At 59.7% G+C, this 23,182-nt stretch overlaps 2 protein-coding genes across 2 annotated transcripts in view; both read left to right on the top strand.

Annotated features, from left to right (window-relative positions):
• The first annotated feature begins 325 nt into the window (after positions 1-325).
• SLC39A4 (solute carrier family 39 member 4) lies at positions 326-4,602 on the top strand. Its single transcript, XM_073018524.1, has 11 exons — positions 326-529; positions 1,048-1,329; positions 1,729-1,921; positions 2,037-2,173; positions 2,251-2,422; positions 2,716-2,888; positions 3,050-3,187; positions 3,264-3,627; positions 3,750-3,902; positions 4,070-4,257; positions 4,350-4,602. The coding sequence occupies exons 1-11, from the start codon at positions 326-328 to the stop codon at positions 4,476-4,478; spliced, it is 2,133 nt and encodes a 710-aa protein (XP_072874625.1). The 3' UTR covers positions 4,479-4,602.
• A 3,963-nt stretch (positions 4,603-8,565) lies between these two features.
• The window catches only part of CPSF1 (cleavage and polyadenylation specific factor 1), a 16,763-nt gene continuing 2,146 nt past the window's right edge, over positions 8,566-23,182 (top strand). Inside the window, exons 1-27 of the mRNA XM_008001921.3 lie at positions 8,566-8,685; positions 8,802-8,959; positions 16,804-16,831; positions 17,004-17,137; positions 17,290-17,370; positions 17,507-17,658; positions 17,766-17,912; positions 18,137-18,276; positions 18,353-18,463; positions 18,538-18,631; positions 18,753-18,840; positions 18,911-19,033; positions 19,118-19,169; positions 19,248-19,345; positions 19,418-19,492; positions 19,582-19,662; positions 19,751-19,840; positions 19,980-20,090; positions 20,165-20,306; positions 20,386-20,564; positions 20,638-20,774; positions 20,856-21,030; positions 21,104-21,310; positions 21,674-21,763; positions 21,866-22,009; positions 22,092-22,244; positions 23,030-23,146. Coding sequence (XP_008000112.1) covers positions 8,816-8,959; positions 16,804-16,831; positions 17,004-17,137; positions 17,290-17,370; positions 17,507-17,658; positions 17,766-17,912; positions 18,137-18,276; positions 18,353-18,463; positions 18,538-18,631; positions 18,753-18,840; positions 18,911-19,033; positions 19,118-19,169; positions 19,248-19,345; positions 19,418-19,492; positions 19,582-19,662; positions 19,751-19,840; positions 19,980-20,090; positions 20,165-20,306; positions 20,386-20,564; positions 20,638-20,774; positions 20,856-21,030; positions 21,104-21,310; positions 21,674-21,763; positions 21,866-22,009; positions 22,092-22,244; positions 23,030-23,146 — 3,093 coding nt within the window. The 5' untranslated portion in view covers positions 8,566-8,685; positions 8,802-8,815. The remainder of the gene's footprint in view (positions 8,686-8,801; positions 8,960-16,803; positions 16,832-17,003; positions 17,138-17,289; positions 17,371-17,506; positions 17,659-17,765; positions 17,913-18,136; positions 18,277-18,352; positions 18,464-18,537; positions 18,632-18,752; positions 18,841-18,910; positions 19,034-19,117; positions 19,170-19,247; positions 19,346-19,417; positions 19,493-19,581; positions 19,663-19,750; positions 19,841-19,979; positions 20,091-20,164; positions 20,307-20,385; positions 20,565-20,637; positions 20,775-20,855; positions 21,031-21,103; positions 21,311-21,673; positions 21,764-21,865; positions 22,010-22,091; positions 22,245-23,029; positions 23,147-23,182) is intronic.

Below are 23,182 nucleotides of genomic sequence, written 5' to 3'. Positions count from 1 at the left end.
CAGCAAGAGCAAAACTCTATCTAAAAAAAAGCCCACCCAGGTTGCCTGTCCAGGGGAAGGGGCCCAGCCCTCGCCCCCCACCAGCAGTGGCTTCAGGCTACTGGGGAGGATCTGCCGCTGGAATGGTTAACCCAGGCATCTCCAGCAGCCAATCACAGAGCTCTGCAGGAATACCTGGGAGAGGTCCTCAGGCAGGCCGGGCCGGGCGGGTCCTAGCCCAGCCCCAGTCTGGCCCTGGGCAACCCCAGCAAAGCCGCCCTCAGCCAGCCCAGAAGCACTGGGCCTTGGCCACAGCAACACCCACTGAACACGCTGGGAGCTGAGTATGGTGTCCCTGGTCTCGCTGGAGCTTGGGCTGCTGCTGGCTGTGCTGGTGGTGACGGTGATGGCGACAGCGACGGCGCCCCCGCCTGCTGGTCTGCTGAGCCTACTCACCTCCGGCCAGGGCGCTGTGGATCAAGAGGCACTGGGCGGCCTGTTAAATACGCTGGCGGCCCGTGTGCACTGCGCCAACGGGCCGTGTGGAAAGGTAACAGCCCCACCCGACGGGTCCCCCAGCCCTGGCCTCTTCCCGCCCGCTCCGCCCTGCCAACTGGCAGCAAAGGGCCCTGGGCAAACTCCAGGAGGCGGAGGAGGCTGGCGGCAGTACCTGGGCACCCTGGCCCTCCCCGCAGGCCAGAGCCCACCCTCATGCTCATGAGGGCAGACAGGCACACCTCTCCAGGGACACACAGTCCCTCTTCTCCCCAGGACCCCAGGGCCACCTCCCCCTGCCGGCCCCCAGCCATCAAATTGGCAGTGGCTCCAGGGGAGTACCCTGGGGATGGGGGACCACTGTTGGGGACCCCTCTCCGTGCACCCCTGTAGTTGGGGAAGCAGAACAGGGTCCTGGGGAGACAGAAGGGCACAAGGGGTTGAGAGAGGACGGTGGACGTGGTTGGACCTGAGAGGGAGAGGAAACAGGCCTGTGGGGAAGCCCCTTGGCCAGGCCTGCCTCTCCCCTCCCTGGTGGGCCCAGAGCCCCTCCTCACCTGTCTCTGCCCACAGTGCCTGTCTGTGGAGGACGCCCTGGGCCTGGGCGAGCCTGAGGGGCCAGGGCTGCCCCCAGGCCCGGTCCTGGAGGCCAGGTACATTGCCCGCCTCAGTGCCGCCGCCGTCCTCTACCTCAGCAACCCCGAGGGCACGTGTGAGGACGCTCGGGCTGGCCGCTGGGCCTCTCGTGCAGACCATCTCCTGGCCCTGCTCGAAAGCCCCAAGGCCCTGACCCCGGGCCTAAGCTGGCTGCTGCAGAGGATGCAGGCCCAGGCTGCCGGCCAGACCCCCAAGACGGTGAGGGACAGTCCAGGCAGACCAGGGGAGTGGGTGAGGAGGGCCCCATGGCCTAGGGGGCCAGGCCTGGCTGCAGAGCCTTCAGGGAGCCTGGGGGCCTGGGGAGACGCCCGGGAGTCGGCTCCTGCTGGGGATTCACAATGTGGAGCTCACTACCGGGCAGCTGGGGGCCTGCAGGAGCCCCAGGAGGGGCCTCACGAGGGAGGAACCCAGAGGGCTGAGTGGGAGCCTGAAGCAGCTGGGCCCGGCAGGGAGGGCTGTGGCCACAGGGAAGGGTGGGGCTGGTGGGGGCAGATCCTGTAGTTGGCGTGGGAGATGCATCCAGGGGCAGCTGGGTGGATGGCAGAACTGGATGCAAGGTCACACCAAAGGCTGAGGCAGAGGCCCCCTCTTCCCCAGGCCTGCATAGACATTCCTCAGCTGCTGGAGGCGGCGGTGGGGGCGGGGGCTCCAGGTAGTGCCGGAGGCGTCCTGGCTGCCCTGCTGGACCACGTCAGGAGTGGGTCTTGCTTCCATGCCTTGCCGAGCCCTCAGTACTTCGTGGACTTTGTGTTCCAGCAGCACAGTAGCGAGGCTCCTATGACGCTGGCCGGTGAGGCCTGGGCTGGGCTGTGGAGGGGGCACCCCCGAGTCCCCAGCCTCCATGTCCCTGGGGGGCAGGGCTGGAGCCCACACAGACTCACCGTGCTGACTCTTCTCCCTGCTAGAGCTGTCGGCCTTGATGCAGCGCCTGGGGGTAGGCAGGGAGGCCCACAGTGACCACAGTCATCAGCACAGGGGAGCCAGCGGCCAGGACCCTGTGCCCCTCGTCACCTCCAACGATAGCTCCAGTGTGTGGGACACGGTGAGCTGTGCCCTGGGGTAAGATGGGGTCCCACTGGGGTCTGCTCAGGCCCCTGAGCCTGTCCTGCCACTCCCCAGGTATGCCTGAGTGCCAGGGACGTGATGGCTGTGTATGGACTGTCAGAGCAGGCTGGGGTGACCCCGGAGGCCTGGGTCCAACTGAGCCCTGCCCTGCTGCAACAGCAGCTGAGTGGAGCCTGCACCTCCCAGCCCAGGCTCCCCGTCCAGGACCAGCTCAGCCAGGCAGAGAGTGAGTGCCCACCCCGGCACTGTGCTGGCAGTGCAGAGGTGGGGCCCACATAGGGAGGAAGGAGTGGCTGCCGAGGGTGAGGGATGGAGAGAGGGAGCAGGGCCTGGAAGTTGAAACAGCAGACACAGGGGAATGTGGCATCGCCAGGAGGGGAGTGGGGCTTTGAGGCAGGAGCGTCAGCCTGAGTGAGGGACTGGCCCACACTGACCGCCTGCAGCTCTGGTGAGCGACGCCCGGGAAGCAGGGGCTGAGTGTGGAAGAAAAGCTCTCACAGCCACCTCACCCACCCCCAGGGTATCTGTACGGCTCCCTGGCCACGCTGCTCATCTGCCTCTGCGCGGTTTTTGGCCTCCTCCTGCTGACCTGCACTGGCTGCAGGGGGGCCACCCACTACATCCTGCAGACCTTCCTGAGCCTGGCGGTGGGTGCACTCACTGGGGATGCTGTCCTGCACCTGATGCCCAAGGTCTGCCCCCACAACCCCCCCGATCCTGGCCCACCATGGACTCCCAGGCCATGCCCTCCCAGGGCCCTTACCCACACCACCCCCTGACCCCTGACCCCTCTCCCTGGGTCTTGGAGGGAGGCGCCCTGTGACCCCCCCAGCCCAGCGCCCCTACTCCCCAGGTGCTGGGGCTGCACACACACAGCGAAGAGGGCCTCAGCCCACAGCCCACCTGGCGACTCCTGGCTATGTTGGCCGGGCTCTACGCCTTCTTCCTGTTTGAGAACCTCTTCAACCTCCTGCTGCCCAGGGACCCGGAGGTCAGGCTTCTTGGGAAGGTACCCGGCGGGTGGGTGTGCTGGGGGCCTGGCGGACACTGAGCAGCTACCCTCACAGGACCTGGAGGATGGGCCCTGTGGCCACAGCAGCCACAGCCACGGCGGCCACAGCCACGGTGTGTCCCTGCAGCTGGCACCCAGCGAGCTCCGGCAGCCCAAGCCGCCCCACGAGGGCTCCCGCGCGGACCTGGTGAGTGGGCGCCCGATGCCCCACCCCACGCGGAGCCCCTCCCACAGACCCCTTCCCAAGCCCACACTCCCAGCCAGACCCCAGGCCTGCGGCCCCGCCTCCCGCGGTCATCTGGGGCCCCGCCCCGCCGCGTTCCTCCTCTATCTCTGGGCGGGACTTACTCAAGGCTCCTCCCAGGTGGCGGAGGAGAGCCCGGAGCTGCTGAACCCGGAGCCCAGGAGACTGAGCCCAGGTGAGCCCAGGGGGCGACCCCGGAAGGGCTGGGGGATCTGAGGTTTGTGTGGAGCGCGAGCGGGGCCCGGGGCTTGGCGGTCGGGGACAGGCCACGCGAACTCACGGCCGCTGCATCCGCAGAGTTGAGGTTACTGCCTTATGTGATCACGCTGGGCGACGCCGTGCACAACTTCGCCGATGGGCTGGCCGTGGGCGCCGCCTTCGCGTCCTCCTGGAAGACCGGGCTGGCCACCTCGCTGGCGGTGTTCTGCCACGAGTTGCCGCACGAGCTGGGTGAGCGGCGGGCGGGGCCTGGAAGGAGACGGCCGGGGCCGCACGGGGCTGGGCGGGGAGACCGGGAACAGGTGGGCGGGGCCTGGTGGTAAGAGCGCGCGACCGAAAGGAGGTGGGCGGGGCATGTAAATAGGAGGGCGGAGCTGTTGATGTGGACCCGCCCGCAGGGGACTTCGCGGCCTTGCTGCACGCGGGGCTGTCCGTGCGCCAAGCGCTGCTGGTGAACCTGGCCTCTGCGCTCACGGCCTTCGCGGGTCTCTACGTGGCACTTGCGGTTGGAGTCGGCGAGGAGAGCGAGGTCTGGATCCTGGCAGTGGCCACCGGCCTGTTCCTCTACGTGGCACTCTGCGACATGGTCAGGATGGTGAGGGGAGGGGCTGCTCTGGGCCGGGAACTGAGCAGCGGAGCTGAGCAGGGGCGCTGACCTGGTACCCACTTGCTCCTCAGCTCCCGGCCATCTTGAAAGTACGGGACCCACGGCCCTGGCTCCTCTTTCTGCTGCACAACGTGGGCCTGCTGGGCGGCTGGACCGTCCTGCTGCTGCTGTCCTTGTACGAAGATGATATCACCCTCTGATACCCTGCCCTAGTCTCCCACCTTTGACTCAAGATCCCACACCCCACAAACCTACCGCCCAGAAACCAGAAGCCCCTATAGAGGCCCCAGTCCTAACTCCAATAAAGACACTCTTGTCCTTGGAGCATGGCTGTGCTCTCCTTGCTGGGTGGGAAAGGTCCTCAGCTGAGGAAGGACAATTGCGGCACTGCCTTCTCCCCATCGGGGTGCCTCGAAGAGAAGCAGGAAGAGCTGCACTCAGGGCCCCCCAGGCAGCCAGCCTCAGGCACCCCCTCTTTGATGTGGAGACCCTGCCTGCCTGAGGAGTGGGGTCAGGGAAATTCGCCAGGGTGTGTGGGCAGCAAGTGGGACCCTGTCCCCAAACAGTAATCAAACTTGCTTACCCATAACTGCTTACACAGCTGAAGGCATATTTCTCTGTCATGGAAAGCAAGCCTGGAGATAATCAGACCAGAGTGTGTGGCAGCCCATGGTTCCTGGGACCCCAGCCTCTTCTGACTCTGAGACGTTAATCCTGAGTCCCTACGTAGTGGCCTCCTAGGGCTCCCATAACACAGCCTACCACAAGCTGAGTGCCTTCAAACCAGAAACTTATTTCCACAGTTCTGGAGGCTAAAAGTTAGGAATCAAAGCATCAGGAGACTAATGCTCCCTCTGAAGTCTCTAGGAAGCAGTCTGTTCCCCAAGCCTTTCCTGGCTACTGGTGGCCCCAGGTGTTCCTTGGTTTGTGGGCAGTATGACTCCAATCTCTGCCTCTGTCTTCACATGACCTCCCCTCCTCTCCCCTTTTCTTTTCTTTTTTCTTTTCTTTCTTCTTTTGAGACAGAGTTTCAGTCTGTTGCCCAGGCTGGAGTACAGTGGCACCATGTCGGCTCACTGCAACCTCTGCCTCCCAGGTTCAAGCAATTCTCCTGCATCAACCTCCCGAGTAGCTGGGATTACAGGTACCCCCCACCACACCTAGTTAATTTTTATATTTTTAGTAGGATGGGGTTTTATCCTGTTGGCCAGGCTGGTCTCAATCTCCTGACCTCAGGTAATCCACCCACCTCAGCCTCCCAAAGTGCTGGGATTACAGGTGTGAGCCATTGCGCCCGGCCCACATGACCTTCTTTCTTGTGTTTCTATCTCTTCTGGTTATTTTTATTGTATGTTTTTTGAGACGGAGTCTCACTCTTGTCACCCGGGCTGGAGGGCTCACTGCAACCTCTGCCTCCTGGGTGCAAGCGATTCTCCTGCCTCAGTCTCCCCAGTAGCTGGGATTACAGGTGTGCGCCACCATGCCCGGCTAATTTTTGAAGGGGGCCAGCCGCTCCACACCTGTGGGTATTTCTCGTCAGGTGGGATGAGAGATTGAGAAAAGAAATAAGATACAGAGACGAAGTATAGAGAAAGAACAGTGGGCCCAGAGGACTGGTGCTCAGCATACTGAGGACTTGCACCAGCACCAGCCTCTGAGTTCCCTCAGTATTTATTGATCATTATTTTTCCTATCTTAGCGAGGGGAGTGTAGCAGGGCAACAGGTGGGGAGAAGGTCAGCGGGAAACATGTGAGCAAAGGAATCTGTATCATGAATAAGTTCAAGGAAAGGTGCTGTGCCCGGATGTGCACGTAGGCCAGATTTATGTTTCTCTTTTTTTTTTTTTTTTGAGACAGTCTCGCTCTGTGCCCCAGGCTGGAGTGCAGTGGCGCGATCTCGGCTCACTGCAAGCTCCGCCTCCCGGGTTTACGCCATTCTCCTGCCTCAGCCTCCCGGGTAGCTGGGACTACAGGCGCCCGCCACCTCGCCTGGCTAGTTTTCTTGTATTTTTAGTAGAGACGGGGTTTCACTGTGTTAGCCAGGATGGTCTCGATCTCCTGACCTCGTGATCCGCCCGCCTCGGCCTCCCAAAGTGCTGGGATTACAGGCTTGAGCCACCGCGCCTGGCCTTTTTTTTTTTTTTTTTTTTGAGACGGAGTTTCACTCTGTGGCCCAGGCTGGAGTGCAGTGGCGCGATCTCGGCTCACTGCAAACTCTGCCTCCCGGGTTCACGCTATTCTCCTGCCTCAACCTCCTGAGTAGCTGGGACTACAGGCGCCCGCCACTGCACCCGGCTAATTTTTTTTTTGTATTTTTAGTAGAGACAGGGTTTCACCGTGGTCTCAATCTCCTGACCTTGTGATCCGCCCGCCTCGGCCTCCCAAAGTGCTGGGATTACAGGCGTGAGCCACCGCGCTTTACCCAAACATTTCAGTGTAGCAAAGAGTAACAGAGCAGCAGCGCTAGATTTATGTTTTTCTTTACCCAAACATCTCAGTCTAGCAAAGAGTAACAGCAGTATTGCTGCCAGCATGTCTCACTTCCAGCCACAGAGCGGTTTTCTCCTATCTCAGAATAGAACGATTGGGAATGGTCGGCTTTACACCAAGACATTCCATTCCCAGGGAGGAGCAGGAAACAGAAGTCTTCCTCTTCTCTCAACTGAGGCCTCCCTCTTTCACTACTCCTCCTTAGCACAGCACAGACCCTTTACGGGTGTTGGGCTGGGGGATGGTAAGGTCTTTCCTTTCCCACGAGGTCATATCTCAGACTGTCTCAGTAGGGGGAAACCTTGGACAATACCCAGGCTTTCTTGGGCAGAGGTCCCTGTGGCTTTCCGCAGTGCATTGTGTCCCTGGTTAATCGAGAATGAAGAATGGCAATTTTACCGAGCACACTGCCTGCAAACATATAGTTAACAAGGCACATCCTGCACAGCCCTAAATCCATTCAACATTGATTGATTGATTGATTGATTTTTTTTTTTTTTTTTGAGGCGGAGTCTTCACTCTGTCACCCAGGCTGAAGTGCAGTGGCTCAATCTCGGCTCACTGCAAGCTCCGCCTCCCGGGTTAGCGCCATTCTCCTGCCTCAGCCTCCCGAGTAGCTGGGACTACAGGCACCCGCCACTGCGCCCGGCTAATTTTTTGTATTTTAGTAGAGACGGGGTTTCACCGTGTTAGCCAGGATGGTCTCGATCTCCTGACCTCGTGATCCGCCCGCCTCGGCCTCCCAAAGTGCAGGGATTACAGGCGTGAGCCACCGCGCCCGGCCTAAACATTGATTTAATACAGCACATGTTTCTGTGAGCACAGGACTGGGGCTAAAGTTACAGGTTAACAGCATCTCAAAGCAGAAACAATTTTTCTTACTACAGATCAAAATGGAGTTTCTTATGTCCTCCTTTTCTACATAGACACGGTAACAATCTGATCTTTCTTTTCCCCACAATTTTTGTATTTTTTAGTAGAGACTGGGTTTCACCATGTTGGCCGGGCTGGTCTGGAACTCTTGACCTCAGGTGATCCGCCCACCTCGGCCTTCCAAAGTATTGGGATTACAGGCGTGAGCCATTGCCTCCTACTGACTTTTAAAAGGAGGTTTAATGTGGCTCAGGGGTCACACGCCTGAGCATCCAAATGACCCTTCTCCCACTGCCCAGTGAGCAAGTGAGTAGATTTGGATGCAACAAAAACACGTATTTCCACACCATTTTCTTGGGCGTAACGATACTTTCTTGTTTTATTTCTCATGATTCCGTTTCTAGGTCCTAGGCCCGTGCCTGGTCCAGGATCCAAGCTCCTGGAAGCTGGCACTGGGCCCGCCCTGGGTAGGCAGCAGTGAGTAAGGCGGGCGGACAGCGCTGGGCTCGCGGGCCTGCGGGGTCCTGCGTCCTCCGCGGGAGTGTTGGCGGCGGGGGTCGCTCTGTGAGGGGACGCTGGGCAGAGGGGGCGTGCGGCCTCTGTAGGAAGCTTTCTCGGACACCCCGACACTGGCAAGGCGCCCGCCCCCTCTTCCGGACCCCGGCGCGGCCCCCTGCACCGGGGGGCTAGGAGCGGAGTCACTTCTCCCTGCAGCCCTCCTGGGTCTGGTGGAGACGCACCCCCGGCCGACCCCGAGCCGCCGCAGCCGGCGCCCCTGCGGCTTCCCACCCGCGCTACTCCGCCCGCAGCGGAGGCCCGGCACTTCGCGCGCTAGGGGTTTGGAGTCTGGACGCCCCGCCCGGAGCCGAGTCGCCAGGCCGCCCCGCACCCCGGGCCACCAGGGGCCGCTGTCGCCCCTGCAGCAGCTCTCGCGACGGCGCTGCGCAGGCGCCGAAGCCCGGAACCTTCGCGCCCAGCTTCTGGGCCCGGCCGGGCCAAGTTCGCCGCCGTCCCGGTTCCCCTCGAGTCGGCTCCAACTGCCAGGTGGGCAGCCGGGAGGGCGGCCGAGGCGGCAGCGCGAGGCCGGCGAGGGACGCGGTACGGGGCCGGGGTCCTGCGCGGGCGACCCCGCTCACTCTTCCTCTCCCGGCCTTGCGCAGCCCGGGTTGGCGCCATGTACGCCGTGTACAAACAGGCGCATCCGCCCACCGGCCTGGAGTTCGCCATGTACTGCAACTTCTTCAACAACAGCGAGCGCAACCTCGTGGTGGCCGGGACCTCGCAGCTCTATGTGTACCGCCTCAATCGCGACGCCGAGGTAGGTCGGGCCCTGGGCGCCCTCCCCGCTCTCCGCGACGTGAGTGCTCTCACCGCCCCCAGCTGCAGATGGAAGAGCCAAGCCCCAGACAAGTTCAGTGATTTGCTTAAGGTTCCCCTGCCTGAGGAGCCAGGATATGACCCAGAACCTCTTGTGCTCAGGTCCTTTCTCGTAGCTGCTACCCTGTCCTGCCTCCCTTCCTGCCCCACCGGGAAGGGCGCGCTGCCCTAGCCGTCTTGTTTGCTCTTCTGTTTTTTCAGCAAGTTGTTTGGAAGGAACGAACGCCCACTGTGTGCTGGGTAGCAGGGATACCATGTGAACCACACCTGCAGACACTTGGGGGAGGGGAACATCTAAATAAACACACCGGCCCCTGAAGCAAGTGCTGCTGCGGGGATAAAGGAGTGAATGAAGGAAACTCTGTATTTCCAGTCGCATGATCAGAAGAGCCTGTCTGAGGCAGAGCGGGAGTTTATCAGAGGAAGGACGTTCCTAGCGCCAGGAACAAGGCCAGGTCTAGGATGGGGACAGACTGCTGACAGGAGTCTTGGTACACTGGGGCACGTGCCTCAAGGGTTTGGGAAATACAGTGGCATTTTGGTTGCCAGAGGGTTGAAAGCTGGTCCAGAAAGGCTACTTGCAAGAGGCAGTTTCTCCATTGTTCTTGAAGGGAGGAGTAACTCTTACCCAGGCCCAGGGAAGGTGAGAGGAGGGTGTTCCAGGCAGAAGAAACAGCCTGTGCACAGGTCCAAAGCAGTTGAGGGTGGAGAGTCATGCACGGTGTGGCCGTGGTGTAGAGTGGATGTGGTGGTGAGGATGGAGGGACGTAGGCTGTGGTCAGGACTGTTCTCCACAAAGCAGGGAGGAGCCACAAGAGGGTTGTGAATAGGGGCTGACCCAGCAAACAGATGGGTCAGAGGCGTAGGCCAAAGGAGGCCAACCCTCCTGGGCACCTACCCCAGCACACACGTGTTTGCTGGCCAGGGCTCCATCCTCTGAAGGCTTGACGAGGGCTGGAGGTTCTGCTCTGAACACATTGTTGGCAGGAGGCTGCAGTTTCTCGCCACATGGGCCCCTCCCTGGGTCAACTCACAACATGGCAGCCTCCCTCACAATGAGAGACTCACCAAGACTGAAGCCACAGTGAGTCCTGTAACCTAATCTCAGGCTGGGTGCATTGGCTCACAACTATGGCCCCACACTTTGGGAGGCTGAGGTGGGATGACTGCTTGAGGCCAGGAGTTCAGGACTGACCTGGGCAACATAGCAAGACCCCATCTCTACAATTTTTTTTTTTTTCCTGGTGAGACAGAGTCTTGCTCTGTCACTCAGGCTGGAGTGAAGTGGTGTGATCTCACGCTAACTTTAACCTCTGCCTCATAGGTTCAGACAATTATTGTGCCTCAGCCCCCTAAACCCTCCACACAGTAGCTGGAATTACAGGTGTGGGACACCACGCCCGGCTAATTTTTTTTTTTTTTTTTTTTTTTTTTTTTTGTATTTTTAGTAGAGACAGGGTTTTGCCACATTGGCCGGGCTAGTCTCAAACTCCTGAGCTCAGGCAGTCCACTCACCTTGGCCTTCCAAAGTGCTAGGATTACAGGAGTGCACCGCTGTGCTTGGCCCAAATATAAAATATAAAAGTTAGCTGGCCTGTGTGTAGTCCTAGCTACATGGGAGGCCAGGGTGGGAGGATCGCTCAAGCCCAGGAGGTCAAGGCTGCAGTGAGCTATGATTGCACCACTACACTCCAGCCTGGACAACAGAGTGAGACCGCATCTCAAAAAAAAAAAAGAAAAAAAAAGAGGCCAGGCGCAGTGGCTCATGTCTATCATCCTAGCACTCTGGGAGGCCAAGATGGGTGGATCACCTGAGGTCATGGGTTCAAGACCAGTATGGCCAACATGGCAAAACCCTGTGTCTACTAAAAATACAAAAATTAGCTGGGTATGGTGGCAGGCATCTGTAATCCCAGCTACTTGGGAGGCTGAGGCAGGAGAATTGCTTGAAACCGGAGGCGGAGGTTGCAGTGAGTCGAGATTGCACCACTGCACTCCAGCCTGGGCGACAGAGCAAAACTCCATCTAAAAAATGAAGCAGTAGTAATACACTATTAAACTGTCATATTCTGCTGGTCATATCTACCAACCCTGGTAGGGGTGGTGGAGACTGCAGCACCTCCCAGCATTCACTGCAGAGGGCGTTGTGCTGCCGTGGACGCTGGCCACTGGAGGTCGGCCAACGTGCTCATTCCACATCGGGCAGCAGTGCAGGGCAGGGGGGTGCGCAAGAGTCTGGAGTTAAGGAGTGAGGTCTGGTATGGAGGTAAAGCCACAGTCTTCAGCCTGGGGGTGGTGTCTGCCCTTGGAAACTGGCACCCAGAATATAGCCCAGGACAGGGTCTTGGGGCACCCCCACATTGAGAGACTGGGGAGATGAGAGGCCGTGAAAGAGGTGGAGGTCGCATGGCCTGGAAGGCAGGGGGAAAGCTGGACAGGGCCCTGGAGGCCCAGGGAGGGCAGCTGGGAGGGACTCGACGCTGGGTCCCATGCTGCTGAGCCTCAGGTGATGTGACTGCGACGGGGCAGGCTGGGGCCATGAGGGGCTGTGGTCTGACTAGAGCAGGGGTAAGAGCCCAGCAGAGGAGGAGAATCAGTAACAGTGAACAGAGACAACTCTGGAGGAGATGTGTGTAAACTGAAGCAAGAAATGGAGCCGTAAATGGCAGGAAAAGAGGTTTTCTTCTTTTGTTTTTTGTTTTTAAGAAATGGGGTCTTGCTATTTTGTCCATACTGGCCTCAAACTCCTGGGCTCAAGCCATCTTCCTGGGGTCAGTCTAGTCATGGCTCTGTAACAAACTGCCCTGGAACATACAAACCAAGTCTTTCATCATAATTGCACACACCTGGAAGTCTGGTTTTCAGGAATTCATCAGAGTGTGGGGATCCCTTGGCGCTCCTCCACCAGGGCTGAGCCTTGACAGGGATGACTTGAAGAGCTGGGGACAGGCCAGATGTGTCTTCCCCTACCCCTACCCCGTCCCTCCACTCTCCCCTGTTCCCTAGCGTGGCTAGCTGGGTTTTCCTGGCAGCATGGCGATGTTGGTGTAGTTGAGCTTCTTGCAGGAACTCAGAGCCCGAGGAGCCTAAGGCAGAAGCTGCCGGTCACTTAAGGGCTAGACCAGGAGGGCACATCCTTGCCACAACAGTCTGCCCTAAAGGCAGCCTCTAGCCCAGATTCACCTGGAGAGGGAGGGAGACAGCCACCTTTCGTGCAACTGTCTTTTTTTTTTTTTCTTTTTTGAGACAGAGTCTCCCTCTGTCACCAAGCTGGAGTGCAACGGTGCCATCTCAGCTCACTGCAACCTCTGCCTCCCGGATTCAAGCGATTCTCCTGCCTCAGCCTCTCGAGTAGCTGGGACCACAGGCGCTACCACCACGCCCGGCTAATTTTTAGTAGAGACGGAGTTTTACCATTTTGCTCAGGCTGGTCTCGAACTCCTGACCTCAGGCGATCCACCCGCCTTGGCCTCCCAAATCTCTGGGATTACAGGGTTGAGCCACTGTGCCCGGCCTCGTGCAGCTGTCTTGAATCTGTCCCAGAGAATCAAGTGCAGGCTTGGTTTGGCTTGCGTGTGACCTGCGCACCCATGGCCATGGGAAGGCAGGCACAGAACATGCATGCAGTGAAGAGGGTGGGGGTGTCTGCTGGTACCTCAGTCTCTGGGGGAGGCAAGAAGCAAGGCCAGTTGCACCTCAGGGTGTTGAGGGGCTGTTGCTTTGCAGAGAGGGGAGGAGAAGGCATGGATAGGAAATGGGCGAGCATGTGGCCTTGGGCAGCACAAAAGTCCCCTTTATGGGGAAGAAAATATGCAAACAACATTGTTGAAATTAATAAAAGTCCGTTTTTTTGTTTTTGTTTTTGTTTTTTGTTTTTGAGACACAGTTTCGTTCTTGTTGCCCAGATGGGAGCACAGTGGTGCGATCTTGGCTCATTGCAACCTCCGCCTCTCCGGTTCAAGCAATTTTTCTGTCTCAATCTCCTGAGTAACTGGGACTACAGGGGCCCGTCACCTCGCCTGGCTAGTTTTTTGTATTTTTTAGTAGAGACGGGGTTTCACCATGTTAGCCAGGATGGTCTCGATCTCCTGACCTCATGATTCGCCCGTCTCGGCCTCCCAAAGTGCTGGGATTACAGGCTTGAGCCACCGCGCCCGGCCATTTTTTGTATTTTTTAAAAGTAGAGATGGGAGTTTCACCATGTTGGCCAGGCTGGTCTCGAACTCCTGACCTCAAGTGATCCACCTGCCTTGGCCTTCCAAAGTGCTGGGATTACAGGCGTGAGCCACCGCGCCCAGCCTCTTTTTTTGTTTTTGAGACAGAGTCTCACTGTGTCGCCCAGGCTGGAGTGCAGTGGCGCTATCTCTGCTCACTGCAAGCTCCAACTCCTGGGTTCAAGCGATTCTCCTGCCTCAGTCTCTCGAGTAGCTGGGACTACAGGCGCCCGCCACCACCCCTGGCTAATTTTTTGTATTTTTAGTAGAGATGGGGTTTCACCATGTTAGCCAGGATGGTCTTGATCACCTGACCTCGTGATCCGCCCGCCTCGGCCTCCCAAAGTGCTGGGATTACAAGTGTGAGCCACCGCGCCTGGCATTTGGTCACTATTTCTTTAGCTATTTATTCTGTTCCCGTTTCCCCAAGATGCCAGTTAGACATTAGACCATTTGACTATGTACACATTTTTCTTAAAATTCTTCTGAGTGGTGGCCGGGCATAGTGGCTCAGGCCTGTAATCCCAGCACTTTGGGAGGCCGAGGCGGGTGAATCACCTGAGGTCAGGAGTTCAAGACCAGCCTGGCAGCCGGGCACAGTGGCTCACGCCTATAATCCCAGCACTTTGGGAGGCCGATGCGGGTGGATCACCTGAGGTCAGGAATTCAAGACCAGCCTGTGCAACACAGTGAAACCCCGACTCTACTAAGATACAAAAAAAAAAAAAAAAAAATTAGCCGGGCGTGAGAGCATGCGCTTGTAGTCCCAGCTACTCGGGAGGCTGAGGCAAGAGAATTGCTAGAACCCAGGAGGCAGAGCTTGCAGTGAGCCAAGATCTTTTTTTTTTTTTTTTTTTTTTTTTGAGACGGAGTCTCGCTGTGTCACCCAGGCTGGAGTGCAGTGGCCAGATCTCAGCTCACTGCAAGCTCCGCCTCCCGGGTTTACGCCATTCTCCGGCCTCAGCCTCCAAGTAGCTGGGACTACAGGCGCCCGCCACCTCACCCGGCTAGTTTTTTGTATTTTTTAGTAGAGACGGGGTTTCACCATGTTAGCCAGGATGGTCTCGATCTCCTGACCTCGTGATCCACCCGCCTCGGCCTCCCAAAGTGCTGGGATTACAGGCTTGAGCCACCGCGCCCGGCCGCAGTGAGCCAAGATCACACCACTGCACTCCAGCCTGGTGACAGAGCCAGACTGTCAAAAAAAAAAAAAAAAAAAACTTCTGAGTGGTTACCCCTGTTTCTTGCATGTACACTGAAGTGCAGTTGATCTCTGTGTACTGGCCTTATACTTGGCAGAGGGGATCAGGCATCCTTGACTGGTCCCGACCAAGAGGGAAAAATTTTCTTTTTTTTGAGACGAAATCTCTCTCTAGTCCCCCAGGCTGGAGTGCAATGGTGCGATCTCGGCTCACTGCAGCCTCCGCCTCCCGGATTCAAGCGATTGTATCACTTGAGGTCAGGAGTTGAAGACCAGCCTGGTAACTGGGCGCAGTGGCTCACGCCTGTAATCCCAGCACTTTGGGAGGCCGAGGCTGATGGATCACGAGGTCAGGAGATCGAGACCATCCTGGCTAACACCTTGAAACCCCATCTCTACTAAAAGTACAAAAAACTAGCTGGGGGTGGTGGTGGGTGTCTGTAGTCCCAGCTACTTGGGAGACTGAGGCAGGAGAATGGCGTGAACCCAGGAGGTGGAGCTTGTAGTGATCCGAGATCACGTCACTGCACTCCAGCCTGGGCGACAGAGCAAGACGCCATCTCAAAAAAAAGAAAAAAGACCGGCCTGGCCATGGTAAACACCCTGTCTGTACTAAAAATACAAGAATTAGCCGGACGTGGTGGTGCGTGCCTGTAATCCTAGGTACTGAAGAGACTGAGACAGGAGAATCGCTTGAACCTGGAAGGCGGAGGTTGCAATGAGCCGAGATTGCGCCATTGCACTGCAGCCTGGGCCACAGAGTGAGACTCTGTCTCAAAAAAAAAACAAAAAAAAATTCCTCCTATTTTTGCTTTACTAAGAGTTTTTATCATGAATGCTTTTATCAGATGCTTTTTTGTATCCATTAAAGTGACATGATTTTTCTCCTTAATTTTGACACATGGTAAGTTTAGTGATGGCTGTTCTTGTCGAAAACTAGTTTTGTGTTCCTGGAATAACTCAACCCAGTTTTGTTATAATACTCCTGCTTGTCACTGGGCTCATCTGCAAGTGTTTTGAGGAGGTTGGTGTCACTTCCTGTCCCATCTGTCTGTGGGCTGTTGGGGTGGCCAGAGCCGCCTGCGGTGCCATCAGTCCCACACCAGTGAGTGAGTTTTTGTTTTTGTTTTTTGTTTTTTTAAGTTTGTCGTTACTTCTGAAACCTTTGGTAGAATTTGCAGGTGAAGCCCTGGAGTTGCCCTTGTCGCTGTGAGATGGGTATTGGTTTGTGGATGCCTCTTCTGTATCTGTTAACCAGCTTCCAGGATGCCCTCCCCATAGCACAAGTCCATCATGAAAAATGACCTCGAGGTGGCTCACACCTGTAATCCCAGCACTTTGGGAGACCGAGACAGGTGGATCACATGAGGTCAGGAGTTCGAGACCAGCCTGGCCAACATGGTGAAACCCCGTCTCTACTAAAAATACAAAAATTAGCCGGATGTGGTGGCAGGCGCCTGTAATCCCAGCTACTCAGGAGGCTGAGGCAGAAGAATCACTTGAACCCAAGAGGCAGAGGTTGCAGTGAGCCAAGATTGTGCCATGCCATTGCACTCCAGCCCGGGTAACAGAGTGAGACTCCATCTCAAAAACAAACAAACAAACAAATTAAAAAACCCACTTTTCCCTTGCCTTGAGGCAATGGTATGTAAGTATGCTAACTAAACTAGCTGCTTAGCAAAGAAGACACAGCCTCTTACCATTCTGGGACAGCAGTGAAAAGGGAGGAGGTAGAGAGGCAGCCTGAGGGAGCCCAAGGCGTCAGGATAGCTCAGGGCTTCCTCCTCTCTAACAGGCACAAGGATCAGTAGCTACAGGTACCCCTTGGCTCTGGCTTCCTATCCTGTGACATTCGGACCCAGGGGCCGGTGCTGGGCTGCTGTGAGTGTGCAACCAGGCAGGTTTGGGGGTGTGCAGATGCAGAGACAGTGCACTCTGACCCTGAGTACTTGCCTCACAGGACCTGGCTGCTAGGGAGCCGTGAGGTAGGGGTTTCTGGGCTGCTAGGGAGCCGTGAGGTAGGGATTTCTGGGCTGCTAGGGAGCTGTGAGGTAGGGATTTCTGGGCTGCTAGGGAGCCGTGAGGTAGGGATTTCTGGGCTGCTAGGGAGCTGTGAGGTAGGGGCTTCCTGGGGAGGGGCCTGTGCCAGGGTTGCGCCATGGGCATGAGAGCATGAATGGGGTCACTGGGGGGGGTGTGCACAGCTGTCTCCAGAAGCCCCTGGTCTGCTCCCTCCCTCCCTCCCTGCTGCAGAGAGGGTTTGGGCAGAGCTCTCAGGAGGCAGGGGCCAGCCTTGGTGGTTTTTTCTCATTCCCTGGATGAGGTGAGCTGCCAGATGTAGCCCCTCACTGCCCTCTCTCCCCCATCCAGGCTCTGACCAAGAATGACAGGAGCTCAGGTAAGTGTGGTGGGGTGGCCTGGGGCTGTGCAGGTGCCAGTGTGGGTGCCAGGCATGGCTGGGCCCTGACCCTGAGCCCTGGCGTCTCCCCTAGAGGGGAAGGCCCTGTGGGTGCCAGTGCGGGTGCCAGGCATGGCTGGGCCCTGACCCTGAGCCCTGGCATCTCCCCTAGAGGGGAAGGCCCACCGGGAGAAGCTCGAGCTCGCTGCCTCCTTCTCTTTCTTTGGCAACGTCATGTCCATGGCCAGCGTGCAGCTGGCAGGAGCCAAGCGGGATGCCCTGCTCCTAAGCTTCAAGGATGCCAAGGTGAGTGGTAGGCTTGGCGGGGTGGGCCTGGCCAAGGCGTGGGAGTGGGTGCCAGGGCCTGGTGGGGTGGGCCTGGGCACAGCTGTTGGTTGCCGGGGGTGACACTGTCAGGACAGGCAGTCGGCAGCCACGGCTGTGCCCTCTGACCCCAGCTGTCTGTGGTGGAATACGACCCGGGCACCCATGACCTGAAGACCCTGTCGCTGCACTACTTTGAGGAGCCTGAGCTTCGGGTAGGGCCATGCTCACGCCCTGACCCAGGCCCCAGCCCAGCCACCCTCCCTCCCCCTGCAGCTGGGTTCTATTGCCCCAAGTGCTTCCCTTGGGGTCTCCTATGCTGGGCCTGGCTGATGCCCCCTCTGCCCCCAGGACGGGTTTGTGCAGAACGTACACACGCCACGAGTGCGGGTGGACCCCGATGGGCGCTGCGCAGCCATGCTTGTCTACGGCACGCGACTGGTGGTCCTGCCCTTCCGCAGGGAGAGCCTGGCCGAGGAGCACGAGGGGCTCGTGGGTGAGGGGTGAGTGCCAGCTGAGGCAGGCTGTGGTGCTCGGGTGGGGGGGCCCCGGAGCCCAGGCTCCCCACCCCGCACCCCCTCCTCTCCTGCTGAAGCCCTTGGCCCCCCAGGCAGAGGTCCAGCTTCCTGCCCAGCTACATCATCGATGTCCGGGCCCTAGATGAGAAGCTACTCAACATCATTGACCTACAGTTCTTGCATGGCTACTACGAGCCCACCCTGCTCATCCTGTTTGAGCCCAACCAGACCTGGCCTGGGTGAGCCCCCTAAGGAGGCCCCTCTGCGCTGTGGGCCCCTCAGCTGCCTCTGCCTGGGGCAGGGCTCATGGGGCACGGGTGGGGTTTGTGGGGTTTGGAGCAGGGATTATGGGGTGTGGGTGGGGCTTGGGGCGGGGCCTGGGGAGGGGGCTTGCTCAGTGAGGAGCAGGGCCTGGATCTCTGCAGGGAGGTAAGGCCCTTGGCTAACTCACTGGCATCCCCAGGCGCGTGGCTGTGCGGCAGGATACGTGCTCCATCGTGGCCATCTCACTGAACATCACGCAGAAGGTGCACCCCGTCATCTGGTCCCTCACCAGCCTGCCCTTTGACTGCACCCAGGCTCTGGCTGTGCCCAAGCCCATAGGTGAGTATCCTGGGAGTGGATGGGGGGTGTGTGGAGGGAGCACTGAGCCTGCCCACCAGCCTGTGTCCACCTCCAGGTGGGGTGGTGGTCTTTGCCGTCAACTCGCTGTTGTACCTGAACCAGAGCGTTCCCCCATACGGTGTGGCTCTCAACAGCCTCACCACAGGCACCACAGCTTTCCCGCTACGTGAGTGTGGGGTGGCTGGGGTGGGGCAGGGATGGCTTGGGCCTGCCCAGTCGGCCTGACCACGCACCCCACAGGCACCCAGGAGGGTGTGCGAATCACCCTGGACTGCGCGCAGGCCACCTTCATCTCCTACGACAAGATGGTCATCTCCCTCAAGGGCGGCGAGATGTGAGCCCCTCCCCCACCCATGAACTCTGCCCTTACCATCCCCCCAAGTCCCCTAGGGTCTCCTGGCCCCCTTCACTCCCCCAGGGTCCTCGTCCCCGACTCAGAATTCTCCCTGCCCCAGCTACGTGCTGACCCTCATCACCGATGGCATGCGCAGTGTCCGAGCATTCCATTTTGACAAGGCAGCCGCCAGCGTCCTCACCACCAGCGTGAGTTGGGACTGGGGGTTGGCTCTGGGTCCAGGCCCAGTCCCGCCCTCACCCACCTGCCCTCCCTCAGATGGTCACCATGGAGCCCGGGTACCTGTTCCTGGGTTCTCGCCTGGGCAACTCCCTCCTCCTCAAGTACACAGAGAAGCTGCAGGAGCCCCCGGCCAGTGCTGTCCGTGAGGCTGCCGACAAGGTGGGTTTCCTAGGCCCATCAGGCCACCACCCTTCATGTGGGCAATGCCGTGGCATGCCACTCAGTGCCCCGCCTGCCTCACAGGAAGAGCCTCCCTCAAAGAAGAAGCGAGTGGACGCGACGGCCAGCTGGTCAGGTGAGGGCCGGGCCAGGGCTGGTCAGGAGTAGGGCCAGGTGACCCAGGGCTGTGCTCAGGTGAGCTCTCTGTGTGCAGCTGGGGGTAAATCGGTGCCGCAGGATGAGGTGGACGAGATTGAAGTGTACGGCAGCGAGGCCCAGTCGGGCACACAGCTGGCCACCTACTCCTTTGAGGTGAGATTGAGGCAGCAGGGCCCCCATCCCAGCCAGTGCCCCCAGCGGTCCCTGACTTTCGCTGTGCCGCAGGTGTGTGACAGCATCCTTAACATCGGACCCTGCGCCAACGCTGCCATGGGCGAGCCTGCCTTCCTCTCTGAAGAGGTGCCCAGGGTTGTGGTCAGGGCTGTGGGCAGGAGCTGGAGTGTGAGTGGGGGTGGAGGGCATAGTCCTCACCCCTGAGTCCTGTGCAGTTTCAGAACAGTCCTGAGCCGGACCTGGAGATCGTGGTTTGCTCTGGCCACGGGAAGAACGGGGCTTTGTCAGTGCTGCAGGTGTGTGGGCAGGTAGGGGCGGGCGCCTCCTGGTGGGACCTGGGTGGGCTCACACCCCCATCACACCCCCACCCCATCACCATTCTAGAAGAGCATCCGGCCCCAGGTGGTGACAACCTTTGAGCTTCCCGGCTGCTACGACATGTGGACAGTCATTGCCCCAGTGCGTAAGGAAGAGGTAGGTGCGAGCCCGCTGCAGGGAGGCTCTAGGATGGACCGGCACTGCCTTCCTGTGGACTAGGGGGGCCCAGGTTGCACCTGCCTGCCTGCCCTCACTGGACTGTGGCTCCCAGCCTGCTCCCCTTTGGCGCTGACAGGAGGACAATCCCAAAGGGGAGGGCACAGAGCAGGAACCCAGAAGCCCTGAAGCAGACGATGACGGCCGTAGACATGGATTCCTGATTCTGAGCCGGGAAGACTCAACCATGGTAAGGGGCAGAGCCTGGGACCTGGGGCTGGGGTCCCCTTCGGGGGGCGCCTCCGTCACAGCTGTTGCCCGCAGATTCTGCAGACGGGGCAGGAGATCATGGAGCTGGACACCAGTGGCTTTGCCACGCAGGGCCCCACGGTCTTTGCTGGGAACATCGGGGACAACCGTTACATTGTCCAAGTGTCACCGCTGGGCATCCGCCTGCTGGAAGGAGGTAGGTGGGTGGGGATGGTGGGGGGTGGGGCAGGGGGTGAGCCCTGGGGAGGCGCGTGCTGACTGCCCCATGCCCACAGTGAATCAGCTGCACTTCATCCCCGTGGACCTGGGCGCCCCCATCGTGCAGTGCGCCGTGGCCGACCCCTATGTGGTCATCATGAGTGCCGAGGGCCACGTCACCATGTTCCTGCTGAAGAGTGACTCCTACGGTGGCCGCCACCACCGCCTGGCGCTGCACAAGCCTCCCCTGCACCATGTAGGCCCCTCATTCCCGGCGTCCGCCCGTCCCCGCCCCCTGTCCACCACTGAGCCCACCCCTCTCCCCGCAGCAGTCCAAGGTCATCACGCTGTGCCTGTACCGAGACCTCAGTGGCATGTTCACCACTGAGAGCCGCCTGGGCGGGGCCCGTGACGAGCTGGGAGGCCGCATTGGCTCGGAGGCCGAGGGCCTGGGCTCGGAGACGAGGTGCGTGGGGGCCGGGGGCACAGGTAGGGGCTTGGGTCCCTGTGGCTGGCAGGCTGCCTGTGACCCTCTGCTGGCCCCCAGCCCCACTGTGGATGACGAGGAGGAGATGCTGTATGGGGATTCAGGCTCCCTCTTCAGCCCCAGCAAGGAGGAGGCCCGAAGAAGCAGCCAACCCCCTGCTGACCGGGACCCTGCACCCTTCCGGGCAGAGCCCACCCACTGGTGCCTGCTGGTGCGGGAGAATGGCACCATGGAGGTAGGTGGTGCCCTGCGCTGTGGCCCAGCCGGCTCCGCCCGCCTGCCTCCACTGACTGCTGCCCACCCCGCAGATCTACCAGCTCCCCGACTGGCGGCTGGTGTTCCTGGTGAAGAACTTCCCTGTGGGGCAGCGGGTCCTCGTGGACAGCTCCTTTGGACAGCCCACTACACAGGGCGAGGCCCGCAGGGAGGAGGCCACGCGCCAGGGGGAGCTGCCCCTTGTCAAGGAGGTGCTGCTGGTGGCACTGGGCAGCCGCCAGAGCAGGCCCTACCTGCTGGTGAGAACGCCTGACCTGGCCTCCCCTTCCCATCTTCCCCATGGCTCCGCCCCATTTCCCCCACAGCCCTGCCCTTACCCACAGCCCACCTCTTCCCATGGCCCATCCTATCCTCCCATGGCCCCGCCCCTTCCCATGGCTCCGCCCCATTTCCCCCACAGCCCTGCCCTTACCCACAGCCCACCTCTTCCCATGGCCCATCCTATCCTCCCATGGCTCCGCCCCATTTCCCCCACAGCCCTGCCCTTACCCACAGCCCACCTCTTCCCATGGCCCATCCCATCTTCCCATGGCCCTGCCTGGCCCCGCCCCTTCCCATGGCTCCGCCCCATCTCCCCCACGGCCCACCCCTCACCCTGCCAGGTGCATGTGGACCAGGAGCTGCTCATCTACGAGGCCTTTCCCCACGACTCTCAGCTCGGCCAGGGCAATCTCAAAGTCCGCTTTAAGAAGGTGCCAGTGGCTGGACTGCAGGGGCGTGGGGTGGGTGTGGCACAAGGGATGGGTTTCAGACCGGGAGCCCTTGGAGGACTTGCATGGTTCCCCCGCCCCCAGGTCCCTCACAATATCAACTTCCGTGAGAAGAAGCCAAAGCCATCCAAGAAGAAAGCAGAAGGTGGCAGCACGGAGGAGGGGCCCGGGGCCCGGGGCCGCGTGGCGCGTTTCCGCTACTTCGAGGATATTTATGGCTACTCAGGGGTAGGCCAGCGCCTTTGCAGGGGACTATGGTAGAAGAGAGATGTGGCCTTATCCACAGCATCCTGACAGTGCCTGCCCCCAGGTGTTCATCTGCGGCCCCTCCCCTCACTGGCTGCTGGTGACTGGCCGAGGGGCTCTGCGGCTGCACCCCATGGCCATCGATGGCCCCGTCGACTCTTTCGCTCCATTCCACAATGTCAACTGTCCCCGCGGCTTCCTGTACTTCAATAGACAGGTGGGGCCTGGCCGGTTCCCAGCAGCACTGGCTGATGCTGCCCCAGCTGGGGGCTGAGGGGGAGGGAACAGGAGGGACCATTGGCTCCAACCTGAGGACCAGGAAGGAGTGTCCAGAGGGCAGTGGGGTTGAGGCCGAGGAGGTGGAACCTGGGGCTTGGTGCACCGAAGGTCTGGAAAGGGGTGGTTGGAGTTGGGGCTGCAGCCCCTGGGGTCCCTGCCACTGCTCTGCTGGCTAGCTGGGCAAGCCCTCACAGGGCCTGGCCTCTGCAGCTCTCAGGAGAGCTGACTTGAGCGCTAGCTCTGCCCCTTGCTCTTCTGTGACTTTGGGAGGGTGCACGTGCCTTCTGATCCTGGTTCCCCATTTAAGCCACCACACTCCAGGTCGCTTGAGGCCCTGACTGGGATGCGGTGAGTGCTTCCCAGGCACCTGAGGACTCAGGACTGTCCGTGAAAGAGGGCAGCCCTGGCTCCCTCTGCCTGCTTTTCAGTCCCCAGCATGGCAGTCTGTGGACCCTTTGTCTGCAGCCTCCAGTGCCCTCCTGGCCTAGCTTTCCTCTCCCCTGTGGCCAACATCCCTAGCCCTAGCTGAGCCTGGGGAAATGGACAGGAGCCCCAGAGGCTGAGCAGCAGCCCATTCTGGGACCTTCCTGGACACAGCTGCCCCTCACCCACCCCTGCTCCCGAAGAGCTGAGGGCAACATCCCAGGGTTCTTGGCGGCCTGGGCCCACTTGCCCCTGCCCTTGGCTAGCCCTGGATCCCCTGACCCTGTGCCTCCACCCCAGGGCGAGCTGAGGATCAGTGTCCTGCCTGCCTATCTGTCCTATGATGCCCCATGGCCTGTCAGGAAGATCCCGCTGCGCTGCACAGCCCACTATGTGGCTTACCACGTGGAGTCCAAGGTCTGCCCCCCACCCCCGCCCTATCAGGGACCTTCT

This window comes from Chlorocebus sabaeus, chromosome 8 (assembly GCF_047675955.1).
Source record: "Chlorocebus sabaeus isolate Y175 chromosome 8, mChlSab1.0.hap1, whole genome shotgun sequence".
Lineage (NCBI taxonomy): Eukaryota > Metazoa > Chordata > Mammalia > Primates > Cercopithecidae > Chlorocebus > Chlorocebus sabaeus.
Note: the sequence above shows the minus strand (reverse complement) of the source record. Positions and strands in the feature narration are given on the sequence as shown.